Raw genomic sequence first — 14171 nt, 5'->3', positions numbered from 1 at the left:
CCTTTTAGTACGAAACTCACAAATGTGTTTTTTACTACTGTTAGGCCTACCTGTCCCATAGGATAACATTGGGATACAGTATTACATTTAATAAGTGCTACATTTTGATTAGGAGCATGTAGAAATGTATTTTTGGGTGTCTGAGGAATTGTAATATAGGGCCCGATGTAGGTAAATCTACATTTACCACTTCATAAATACCGAATCATACTGAATCGGTATTTATGAAGTGGTAAATTAGAGGGGGGGAGATGTAGGTATTTCAGAATCGGTAAATACCGAATCTGTAAGATTCGGTATTTACCGATTCTGTAAATACCGATTCGGTATCCCCCATTGCTTCCTATGGGCCTTGAAGCCCATAGGAATCAATGGGCATTACCGAATCGGTAATTACCGATTCGGTAATTACCGATTTGTGCAAGGGTGCAGGGGGTGTCACTTTGACACCCTCCAGCACCCCAAAAAAAGGCATGTGAGCCATGTGGCACACAGACATGCCCTAAGGGCAAGTCTGTCTGTCACATGGCATAGGTGTGCATGCACACATGTGCATGCACACCTGGATTCGGTATTTTAACACCCAATTGGATTGGGTGTTAAAATACCGAATCTGAAGGGCCTGTGGGACGGAAAGTAGTCCCACCTACATCCCAAATTTAAAAAATCGGTAAAATTACCGATTCGGTATTTTTGCGATTCGGTAATTTTACCGAATCGGTAAAATACAGAATCGGACAAAAAAAGGTCCCCTACATCTCAGTAGGCCAAATACCGGTCGGAAACGGCCGAAATCGGCCGTTTCCAACTGGTATTTGGTACCTACATCGGGCCCATAAAACCCTCTTTAATGGTAAAGTCGGATTTTACGTCAACATTTTGAAAATGCTGGTCCCAGATGCTTGTTTCCGGTCAGGGAAGACAGGGCCTGGCAGTTCGAGTTGGACTGTTCCCATGGGGCACAGGGTCAGACTGATTTTTATATGGCCATGTCTGAACTGGGAATACAATCACAGAGGAAAATCACATTGACTCTGGAGGTCAAGAGTACTGCAGAAAGTGTATTTAACCTAACGGGTATCTTGACGTTGAATAAATGGTGATCCTGTTTTTGAAATCCTCTATTGTTCTTTTGGTAGAAAAAGTAAAGAGTTTGTGCTTGACTTCAAGAGATATAACTCACTAAATCAAGAGGGCTGTGTATGATATACAGCTGAGGGAGCCACAAAAGGTTTGGTTGGTCGCTGTGATGACCAAATGCCAAAATAAAGCAGAGTTTGACATTGTGCCAATATTCTGGGTACAATGATGCCTAGGTTATGATGCAAATATATGAACTGGGATGTTGTAGTGTCAAGTGCAGGAATTGTTGAAATAGACGGTAAAGAAAGAGGAATACTAATATGTTTTAATCACATACTAAAGATAAATTCTTTTGTTAACTGATGGAGCTGGTATGAAAACCATTAGAATAATGGATACCATGCTGTCACTTTAAGAGAGATTTCATGGCACAGGGGGGGCTGGGTACTGAAAATACTGTTCAGTGTGTTGTGGATTCACAGTGCTCCATTGCTTCCTAGCCAGGGGTGTTCTATATAAATACATACATACAATATACATGCATAGAAACACATATATGAGTGAAAATACAAAGGACATTGAATAGATGTTGAAAGAAAAGTAACGCAAAGATGGTTCTGTGTTGCCACTGGTCATGAGTGAGGACAATCAGATTAGACTTGTGAAGTGGAGGCGGGAGGGATATTTGGTAGAACAGGGTACACTTGTTCGAACTGAGCACAATGTTGGTCCTCATTAACCCTGGGCGAAGCACTATGCTACGCTCGTGTCGTTTGCGAAGTTTGCCCTACTTCGCACTATGCGAATTGCATGTAGCACAGTGCAAACACGCATAGCGTAGCATGGTGCAGCGGTAATTTTTTGCTTGCTCGCGGTCCTCAACGGCAAGTTGGCGACCGTGAGTGAGCAAAATGACATCCCGGCGAGACTTTTTCCTCGTTCGCGATCAGCAACATCAAGTTGCCGATCGCAGCTTGGAAAATAAACCTCCCGGCGAAATTCTGAAAGCGGGGAGGTCAGGTTTCTCATTGCGATTGGTCGTGTATGCTCGAGACCGCTCGTGATGAGAAACTACCAGTCCGTGTTGAGAAAGCTGCCGCTCGAGTAGAAATCTAATTGAGCGGCAGAAAACGACCGCTCGCATTGTGCAAGATGCGGTTTGCACCGATTGCACAGTGAGGACAAGCATCCGGCACTGTGCAATCAGTGCGAATAGCATTTTGCACAGTGCACTACGCAGTTTGCGTAGCTACATGTAGTGTTACTGCGCGAACTAGGTCCACGGTTAGTCCTAATGAATCTGTTAGGAGCCACAGAGGAGACTTTGATGTGCAGAATGGAAAATGAGGGAGCAGAAATATTTGGAGGCAAATGGTAAGGGCCCCCAGTGCAGTTGGTGCATACATTATCTAGCAAACAAATAAGGAATAACACAAGCACAATTGTGATAATTTTTCCTAAAGAGTTCAGTCACAAATATATGCAGGACATAAGTGATAGCAGGGGCATGAGATGCCATGTGGGTCGGATGCTGAATAAACAGGAACAAAACCAGGAGGAACAAATAGTATTAGGCTCCTGAAAGGGGCGGCTCTAGGCTTATGGCGGCCCTGGGCAGGGAGCATAGGTAGGGGGTCCCGGAAGAGGGGGTCGAGGCGGAGCCCCCCAGAGCTCAGGAAGGTGTTTTAATAAAACGTTGAGAAAAGGCGTTAGATGACCAGTACCTGTGGCTGCTCCTACCCTTCCGAATTCGTCTCAAAACGATCATTTAGGAGGAGGAGGGTATTGTGACACACGACGTGAGGGACTGACAGTAAGTTTAGGATTGCTCCTTCCTGTGGCACTACGAAAGCCTGCTGAGCCGCCTTTCTCTTTCGTTTCGAATAACCAGATTTGTGTACTCGAATTCTCTTCATTTTCCTTGCAATGCATACGCGAATGTCATGTGCCCCTTATCCCACCAGATATTAACTATGACTATTGCGCTAACACCAGTACTTTATAAAAACTATAGATAAACTTGTAAGATGACTCGCCCGCTGGGAGAGGAAAAGGTTATAGTTGCTTTCGCGCAGGAGTAACAGGAATGAAAGGATGGCGGTGGCCGTGGTTTATATACACCTGTACCAGCAGGCCAGCAGTGGGTAGGGAAAAAAAGAAGCCAATCAGGAACCAGGAGGAACTCCGGCGCGGAGGCAAGTGAAGAGGGAGGGGTCAGGGTGTTTGGAAGTGGAACAGAGCCGGAGGCCGCCAAATCCCTGCCAGGGGCCACAATGCAAATCCTCAGGGGATTATTATATTAAGGATATATATTGGCGTGGCAGCCCCTGGGGTTTCTACGGCCCTGTGCAGGTGCACAGCTTGTACATGCCTAAGGCCGCCCCTGCTCCTGATTAACGAGCACATGAAGCGAGGATGATAAGTGCTAGTTTAAGGCATGATAGACGGGCGGACCGGTTGTAGTGAAAAAAGAAGAAGCAGAGGTATCTTACAACCTTAAAAAGTGGCAAATTGCCGATTGTCACTAGAACTTTAAAGCAGTGTGCTGTTTTTCGCTAAAATTTTGCAGTATTTTTTTTAGGTCTCTAGAGTACTAACAGAGAGCAAATCACAATGATTTATTACAAAAGAAAATAACACAACAAAAATACAATAGGGCACCACGCAGCATAATGTAACAAATCAATCTGTACAGGTAGACCACAACCACTGGTCGACACAACAAAATAATGCAATAGTCAAACACACCACCACAACAACATAACCTCACAACACTCCACAACTATATGAACAATCTGAATAAAAGTCTTAAATAACAGAATAATGACACAACAGAACACAGCGCAACACAACAAATATACAAATACAGTGAACCAAAGTTACACAACTACACACGTGTGCCATAAAGCTAAACCACAACAGAAAAGCACCAAAGCACAACACCAGAATAAATAAAAATACAACACAAACACAATCCATTTGGAAAATTGTGTTGTATTTTGTTGCAGCGTGGTGCTTCATGCTGAGTTGTACTGGTGTTTTGCATTTCTCTGTTGTGTTTTCGTTGAATTATTGTTTTGTTGCATTTAGTTGTAGCTATTGTATTGTTATGTCGTGTAGTGCTATGCTGTGGTACTAATATTATGGTATGTAAGTGTAAGATGGTGTTTGGCTGTTGTGGTCTTGCTGTACCTCAGTTGCAGTTTATCTACTTAATATGCTGAAACATTTTGCCACATATTACCACCTTCATACATCTGCTTTCATAATATAGTGGCAGAGCATGTTTGCACCAAGTGTTTGTCACTTATATGTTTTCTTCGATGCCCCATTATTACTTCACTTTTTCCTGCACGAGTGCCTTATGAGTACTGTGCCACAAATTCACCACATGATGTAAATATCAGGATTGGATATACATCACAAACAGATGCAAACAGACGTAAACAGTCTGCGGTGCATAATCTTTTTTGTATCAATCGGATTGTGCTGCAATGTGTGATATTGGCTTGGACTTCTTATACCCAGACCTAAATTTGATATTGCCTGAGTAGCATATATACAACTTGAACAATGTTTACATCACTCATAACTTTCAAAAACGGTCTCACTGTAAAAGTTCTGGTTGAACCAATGTATTTGCTGCAAATATTCATCAAGGTTCAAACAATAGAGTAGCTCGAGTTGTGATAATCCTTAATTGCCATCAAGAACATGCAATAGCAACAGACAAAAAGTTCTGTGATCTAGCACCCAACCAAGCCACGGTCGGTAGTAGGTGTTCCTGCAGGGCGGTGAGGTGGGGAGGGGTAGGGGCAGGGTGGGGGGTAATAATCTATGGATTACAAAGCTTTACAGGAAGTAAACATATACATAAATAAAAGCGAATTTCGTTGCATGCACTGTATCCCCAAATGCGATGCAGTGCCGCAATAAAATGCGTTTTATTTATTTATATGTTTACTTACCTGTAAAGCTCCGTAATCCATAGATTGCTACCCCCCACCCTGCCCTTCCCCCTCCACCTCCCCACGGCACCGCCCTGCAGGAACACCTATTACCGACCGCGGCTGCCCCAACCTCTTCCAATGTATACCACTAAATAAACTTGCACTCTAGCAACCGCGCACAGCAAAAAAAAGTAGTCTCTTACTTGAAGATGGTAAGTATATGCTAATGCAACAATATCTCTCTTACATTTTCATCTTTTTGCTTCACTCCATGCATGAGTTCAGCTGCAATCTCGCTGTGATATATTTGGTCTACCCTTTCAACCAGGATGCACAACATCAAAACTTTTCCCTAATATGCCACACTGTAAACCTGCACTTCTACCAGCCAATCTCATTGAATCCAGTAGCCACTTATTGAATCGGGATAAGCATATTAGCGCCTCACCATGGGTATGGGGTGCTACACAATGCAACCTTTTCATGACCAAACGTGCTTCACCCCTGAGTGGGACTATCTGACAGGGGTTGCAGTAAAGGTTGGAAAGGGAGGTGACGTAGGAGGCTGATATAGCTGTTTTGAAACATCTTTCAGAGAATTGTGCATCATTGATGAGAAAAGGAAGTGAGAAACCAGTGCTACAAGGGCTCCTTAAGTGAATGGAAGCATTTAACAGTAACCAAGAGTTCTAAATCTGCATAATGCTAGTTTTTTCCCAGAGACTAACGAATATGACTTTGTTAAAGCTCAATGAAACAAGGCAATGTTAGCACAAGATTAGCACAGACTTTAAAGGAAAAGCAGAAACTGATGTGATATGTTAGTGGCTGCTATTTGCAGTAGATGTTGTATCAGGACCTTTAAAAAAACGTGCATACATTGTGATTAAAGACGTGCGCTCTTACCTTCCATGGATCTTTATATCTGATACTGCATAAAAATAGCGTGCAAGGTTCTGCTCATCAACAAATGTGGCTCCTGTGGCTGGCCTCAGTAGTCTGATTCTCAGGTCTGTGATAGTGAAGAAATCTCTAAGGTTTTTTGTTGTGTCTAACTGACTATAAAGGGAAGCCATGTTGTGAAGGCGGGGACCAGCGAAAATGGCAAATCTGTCCTTTATCTCAAAGGAGATGGTCTTAGCATGGGCTGCGTATCCAGTCGAATACTCCTCTGTGCAAATGATGTCCAGCACAGTGTGGTGAGTTAAATCCTTCACTGATTTGGGTTCCATTCGAAAAGCATCCAGGCAGTCTGCAGCATAAAACTGATAGGGCTGCCACGTTCGGCCGTAGTCAAGAGACTTCTCCAGGATCATTTCTTCTGGACGGCCAGACTCAAATGTGATCGCAATGTTGTCTGTCAGCTCAATCGTTTTGTCCCACGACAAAGTAATGTTAACCTGAAGAGGCCTGGGATAGTTCTTCCAAGTGATGGACTGCCAAAATGTTGATGGATTTCTTCCTTCAAAGTCGAACATTAAGTCTGTTGGATGAGCCAGCTCGGGAGTGCTTGCATCACATTCATTGTTGCACATGTATGGGTTACCCTGTGGAAGCAAAAATAAGCAATTCAAATTACAGACATTAATCTGAGAAAAACACCTGACTTACTTGAATTCAACAATATTGCAAATGACCTAAAAAAAAACAAGAAGTTACCACCTTTTTACTACTCAGGTGGCCAACTAAAATGGAACAGTTTTCTGAAACAAATAATACATTAATTTTTTTTGTGTCTTTACAAAGGGCCTGTTTTCTTATGGGTTCTAATGCCTCTAACCCATATTCAATGCATCTTCAAACACTACATCTCACTTGATAATTCGCTGAATCCTTACCGTGTTATGGTTAGTCCTGAAAATATTTTTATTAAACAAAAGGAATCCACTCTTTGTAGTGGTAGTGATCTTGAGACCTTTGGTACAGGCTACGGATACATACTTAAGGGACACAAAAGCGATCCTTCAGTTGTTACAAAATCAACCTTTTGACCCAGACTCACAGATACTGCTGAGTCTTGACGTAGAGAGCCTCTACACTAGCCTCCCACATGATGAGACCCTACAAATCATCGAGGAGGTGCTCCACTCCAACAGATGGAAATACCAAACCCCACGAGGAGTGGTCATGGAATGCATTTCCACAGCACTAACTAAGAACTTCTTTGAATATGAGGGCACCCTATATCTACAATGTCACCGAACCAGCATGGGTAGCACTTTCGCGCCGAGTCTGGCGGAACTGTACGTACACCATCTGGAGTCCACCAAAATCCTCCATCCAAGCAACCCCTTCCGAGCCAGGATTCACACATGGCGACGTTACATTGATGACGTCTTTGTCATCTGGGAGGGAGATAGTCTATCTGTGACAACATTCATGACCTGGTTGAATACACAAAATGCCTTTTTGAGATTCACTCATCAAATGTCCAACGAATCAATGGTATTTTTAGATTTGAATATCTACCATGAGGCAGGGTTTTTGAAAACCGAAACACATTTCAAACCGACGGCGAGGAACTGCCTTCTCAGGTTCGACAGCTTCCACCCTCGTCACCTGAGAGAGAATCTACTGTATGGGCAGTTCCTACGTCTACGCCGTAATTGTAGTGAAATAGCCAAATACAAATCCCAAGCCCAGGACCTGAGTTAAAAACTGAGACAGAGACAGTATCCGGATAAGGTCATTAAAAAAGCAATGAAGAGGGCACGGAACAATAACCCGGAAGCCCTCCTGGAAGACAGAGCCCCTAAAGAGAACACAGCCAACAGGACAGTCTGTGTAACAACATACAGTTTTATCTCGAACCAGGTCTCTAAAATAGTGAACAAACAATGGCGAATTTTCACAAGTGGCACTCTTGACTTAGAGAAACCTCTCTTTGCTCACAGGAGGGGGAAGAATCTAAAAGACATTTTAGTGCACACCAGACCCCCCACCACTAAGATCCGTCAAACTATGCTACAGGGGCTACAGGGACATCACCCGTGTGGAAATTGCAATAGTTGCCATCTGACAGAAAAGAGTCTGACTCTTACCTTCCAGAATGGCACTAAATGGGAACAACGAGCCTTTACTAACTGTAACAGCAGGAACGTGGTCTACCTGATCACATGCCCATGCAGGAAAGAGTACGTAGGCATGACCACACGCGCTGTGAAGACGAGGATAAATGAACACAAAAGCAGTATAAGATGCAAAAAATCCACTACTAAGATGGCAGCACACTTTTTGGAACAACAGCACTGTGTAAATGAATTCCACTGGACTGTTATCGAACAACTTCCATCTGATAATGGCTTATTTGAGAAGGAGCAAAGGTGGGTGTTCCGCCTGGGCACAGACACCACCGGGTTAAATGATTCAATTCCATGGATTCAGTTACGATGAAGGACCCATGATGATGTAACACTACATCTGTCACAACCCTGTGTTGAGCATGATCTAAGGCCAGAGTGTTAAGAACTTAGTGTCAGGTTTCTTGTTCCACAAAAAACTACCCAGGCTTATCTGTACATCTGTCACAACCCTGTGTTGAGCATGATCCAAGGCCAGAACTTAGTGCCAGGTCTTTTCCATAATAATAAACTACCCAGTTTTATCTGTACCCATCAATATAAATGAAATAGGGCTATATCCTATCCCTAATTATGACCATAAAGCTTTGTATGCCTTTTCCAGTATACTCCCCTAGAAATAGTGCTCCGCGTTAGAAATATCCCTATTCTGTTTCATTTCTCGGAATGCGGCCTCTTCCGCGCATGCGCGAGAAACTAGTATCACCTCCCGCGCATGCGCATTGAAAAAACGGCAGACGCTACTTGCCCACGCATGCGCGCGAGGTCCTACCACTCCTGCTAGACGCGCGCAGAACCGGATCTAAAAGGCAATCGATAGATCCTTCTTTGGGCATTTTCCGATCCTAATTTCGCACCAATTAAGCCAATTACCACAACTATAAATAGTATTTGTCCAACATGACTCGGCATACCGTCGGAGCCGCGTTGAGGGGAGGAACACCATCAGATTTGGCTGTAACCGTGAGTTAGACCTGATAACAGAGAGGCACTAGCTTTCTAAAAAACAGCATTTTAGATTCTAAATCCACGCCGTTTTTTTGACATCCATTAGGTTGCTACATTGGGCAAGAAGAAAAAAGAACCCCCAATACCACGCCTTGGCTCATGGGGCCATTTAGCCTTTATCAAAAAGTAAGAACTGTATATCCTCTACATAATGTGTTTTCTTCCCACATTTCAATCCAAGGGATTCCAATGGCGAACATTTCAAATTTATGTGTGTCCTAGTCTTTATGTTTGTCTATGTCTTTTTCTTTTACAGGGTTATGGACCTTATTTTTGGTTCCTCTTCACCCTCCTGTGTATTTACATAGGCTTTTTCAATATTTCTAAGTAATGTTTTATTACATGATGTCTTTTCATCCACAGGTTCTGTATTAACTACGCCAATTGGGCGCAACAGACTACATCCATAACACGATTAGGTACATTTCACCTATTCCAATTTTTTGTAGAGCACACTTTGACATCTACACACATGTGAGTAAGGTGGGGATACTAGTGCACATCCCGTCCTGAAGAAGGAGTCCTTGTGACTCCGAAACATGTCGACGCACTTGAGAGGTTGATGTACCCTAAATAGTACCAACAACCTCGCTTTGCACTTTTTTAACGACACCAGCCGAGGGCTTAATAAAAACTTTTTATTATTTTTTCTCCTACGAGCCAGGTGTTTTTTAACAATCACTGTCTTTCACCTCACCACTCACATTGAATTCCCTCACACTCATCAACACATAGTCCACTTTCAGTGCTCCTACGTAGCCGTGAGTCGCAGCACGCCGCATCCCGTAGAGGGGTGCGAAGACCCCCGATGATGAAGAATGACTCCAAGGGGCCCGTTGGTGTGTGAGGGGTATTTAAACAACACTGTGTGCTCCCCACCACTGTAGGGATCACTACCACTACAAAGAGTGGATTCCCGCTGATTAATAACGATTACCAGGGGAGATAGAATCCACTTCCTCCTCTCCCTCCCTCTCCTTGTTATTTTCTTAGTCCTGAAAATACAAAAGGACCATTTTGAGGCTTGGCTATATTACAAAATGGGAACTTTTCTACCACACGAACTAAGGCAAACTACATCCAGAGTATGGCCTGTTTCATTAAATTACCTATGCCAATGGATTGTCATTAGGGCTTTGGAATGCTGATTGATTATGTGCTTAGGCACAAGTGGTGATGGAACAGTTATTTAGAATCTTGGCATTCCTCTCGCTGTACGTTTTGCAGGAACTGTTTTTCTGAACAGCAGAAGAACTGAAAATATTACACAAAGCAGAGCACTTTGTTATATTTTTCATACAAAAATGTCAAAATTTCAAATAGTGACAAATTAATTTGTAATGGCACAAACACTACTAGACCCATGTGGACGAAGAATACTTAATTACAACAAGAAAGGTGTGACGCAAATGGGATTTCATCATTTCAGATCTAAGAGAGGTTGTACCTCAGAATATTGAGTATAATTTATACTTATGTGTGTATATATATATATATATATTCACTGAAAAAACCATAGGTACATCATTCATGACATGGTCAGTGACATCACTGATGACATCACTGATGACATCTCAAATGACATCACTGATGACATCACTGATGACATCTCAAATGACATCACTGATGACATCACTGACATGTCATTTGACATTACTGATTACATCACTGATGATATCATTTATGTGATAATACAATGAACATCTTCAGACTCTAATATAACCTTAGATACACTCAGTGTAAACAGACACTCACAGACTGTCACACATCCATGGAGTTACTCACACACCTAGTCAGTCATGCAAAGAATCAATCACACCTCCATTTCCTCAACTATACAGTTATACACACCTTACTTATTCAAACATATACTAACACATATTTACTCTCTTATACAATCCCTGATACAAGTTCACAATGATCCATACAGCCACTCTCACATTCACTGGCTCTTATGCACAGTTATTTATATATGTCAACTCTCACATGGACTGTGTTTTACATAAGTACTTACTTTGACATGTAGCACTGAGATATCCATTCACTCACCAATACACTCATGCACACAGTCAACTGTCCATACAGCTGTTTCTACATGCACTTTTGAACCCATACACCTAGGGAATCAACTGCTCACACATCTATGCACAGAGTCATACACCTCCCAGCCACCCACACACATACTCAGTCTCCCACACAAATACTTGGGCAACTATTCAATAACCCATAGAGTTACTGATATAGCTACTGATTTAAACATGCAGCAGTTTACAGAACAACATATATAATGATTGCCAAATTAAGACACTTTAATCACTAACCCATGCACTCAGTGAGACACATTTAATCATTCTCTCATACAGTCAGTCATGCACCTACTAAATCCTTCATCCAGACACTTATACATCCACTCATTCTTCAATATGTAAGACATATTTTAACTTTACAGAAACATACAGTCACTGGGTGTTGTCATCAGTGATGTCATCAGTGATGTCATTTGAGATGTCATCAGTGATGTCATCAGTGATGTCACTGACCATGTCATGAATGATGTAATATGTGACATCATTAGCAGTGGATTGCGGGTCCACGATATATAGTTAGTGCAACTAACTATATATGGAATTTCAATGGTTTTGTGCGAATAAAATAAGGTTTTGTAAATGCTAATCCCTAACTATATATGGTCTATAACCTATGGTTTTTTCAGTGAATTTTCAAGGTTTTGTAAATGCAAATTCCTAACTATATATGGTCTATAACCTATGGTTTTTTCAGTGAATATATATATATATATCTCTCTCTCTCTCTCTCTCTCTCTATATATATATATATATATATATATATATATATATATATATATATATATATATTCACTGAAAAAACCATAGGTTATAGACCATATATAGTTAGGAATTAGCATTTACAAAACCTTAATTTACTCGCACAAAACCATAGAAATTCGAATATATAGTTAGTTGCAATAACTATATATCGCGCACCCGCAATCCACTGCTGATGATGTCACATATTACATCATTCATGACATGTTTCTGTAAGGTTAAAATATGTCTTAAATATTGAAGAATGAGTGGATGTATAAGTGTCTGGATGAAGGATTTAGTAGGTGCATGACTGACTGTATGAGAGAGTGATTAAATGTGTCTCACTGAGTGCATGGGTTAGTGACTAAACTGTCTTAATTTGAGAACATTATATCTGGTGTTCTGTAAACTGCTGCATGTGTTGATCAGTAGCTATATCAGTAACTATATGGGTTATTGATTGGTTGCCCAAGTATTTGTATGGGAGAGTGAGTGTATGTGTGTGGGTGTCTGGGAGGTGTGTGACTCTGTGCATAGATATGTGAACAGTTGATTCACTAGATGTATGGGTTCAAAACTTCATGTGGAACCAGCTGTATGGGCGGTTGACTGTGTGCATGAGTGTATTGGTGAGTGAATGGATATCTCAGTGCTACATTTCAAAGTAAGTACATATGTAAAACACAGTACACGTGAGAGTTGGCATATATAAATAACTGTGCATAAGAGCCAGTGAATGTGTGAGTGGCTGTATGGATCATTGTGGACTTGTATCAGGGATTGTATAAGAGAGTAAATATGTGTTAGTATATGTTTGAATAAGTAAGGTGTGTATAACTGTATAGTTGAGGAAATGGAGGTGTGATTGATTCTTTGCATGACTGACTAGGTGTGTGAGTAACTCCATGGATGAGTGACAGTCTGTGAGTGTCTGTTTACACTGATTGTATCTAAGGTTATATTAGAGTCTGAAGAGGTTCATCGTATTATCACATGAATAATATTATCAGTGATGTGATCAGAAATGTCAAATGAGATGTCATCAGTGATGCCATTTGAGATGTCATCCGTGATGTCATTTGAGATGTCATCAGTGATGTCATTTAAGATGTCATCAGTGATGTCATCAGTGATGTCACTGACCATGTCATGAATGATGTAATATGTGACATCATCAGCAGTGGATTGCGGGTGCGCGATATATAGTTATTGCAACTAACTATATATTCGAATTTCTATGGTTTTGTGCGAGTAAATTAAGGTTTTGTAAATGCTAATTTCTAACTATATATGGTCTATAACCTATGGTTTTTTCAGTGAATTTCAATGGTTTTTTAATAGCAAATATGAAAAGCTGTAAAATGTCAAGTACGTGGTAAGTAAAAACATTTTCGTATTTATGCACGCTGATGATTCTTGGAAGAGGTTGACACAGATGACATCTTAAGGAACAAAGAAAGACAAATTAAGGATGAGGAAGTTGTCACTTTAGTTTTTTCATCAGCTAGCGATAGCAACAAACACATTGTAATGGAGATTAGAGAGGCTACGGATGGGTGAATAAATTTTGAAAATAAATGGCGACTCCCCCCTTTAGTAGATTAGCTAAATCTTTGCGTAATTTGGGCATAAAAGTTATATTATTGGAAGTAGATGGTTATAGTTCTGGTTAATTTCCATTCAGAGTGTCCTACACAGCACCACTCTAGGTAAACACTACTTTATGTAAAACCTGGGACATAGCACTCATTGGAATGTTTGTGATCTTTCCTGTTAAGATGCATCATAAGTTATTTTAACCATTCCATATAAAGTCATGCATAAAAATGAATACACAGACACAAATAACATGTGTATCCAAAAACAAAATACAGATTTCGGCCTTATTTATTGCCTCTAGTTTTCAAAGGCAAATTTCTGTGGAAAACATGCACATTAAGGGTTGCCTTTCCTTAAACCTTTGTTTTTAAAAAAAATTGGAAGAAACAAAAAATCTTCCCTTCCATAAATAACCCAAGACTTTTTTTTGTTATGGCAAGGTAACGAAATAGAGAATAAACTATAGTTGGTCACCATGGTCCGGACAAAAATGAAAAATCAATGATACTAAGTACCTGTAAACACTGAGCAGACATGTGAATGTGACATTCTGATTATTGCTATGCCCAAATATGTATATAACTGCTCCAATCACTATGCTAATAAACAATCTTTTGTTCTGT

The 14171-nt window shown here is 41.0% G+C and overlaps 1 protein-coding gene across 3 annotated transcripts in view; it reads right to left on the bottom strand.

Moving 5' to 3' along the window:
- The window catches only part of NTNG1 (netrin G1), an 800238-nt gene that overhangs the window by 482167 nt on the left and 303900 nt on the right, over positions 1 to 14171 (bottom strand). For all 3 annotated transcript variants that reach the window (XM_086953890.1, XM_086953891.1, XM_086953892.1), the window contains exon 3: positions 5940 to 6580. In XM_086953890.1, coding sequence (XP_086810016.1) covers positions 5940 to 6580 — 641 coding nt within the window. The remainder of the gene's footprint in view (positions 1 to 5939; positions 6581 to 14171) is intronic.

This window comes from Lissotriton vulgaris, chromosome 1_1, assembly GCF_964263255.1.
Source record: "Lissotriton vulgaris chromosome 1_1, aLisVul1.2, whole genome shotgun sequence".
In the NCBI taxonomy this organism is placed as follows: Eukaryota; Metazoa; Chordata; class Amphibia; order Caudata; family Salamandridae; genus Lissotriton; species Lissotriton vulgaris.
Note: the sequence above shows the minus strand (reverse complement) of the source record. Positions and strands in the feature narration are given on the sequence as shown.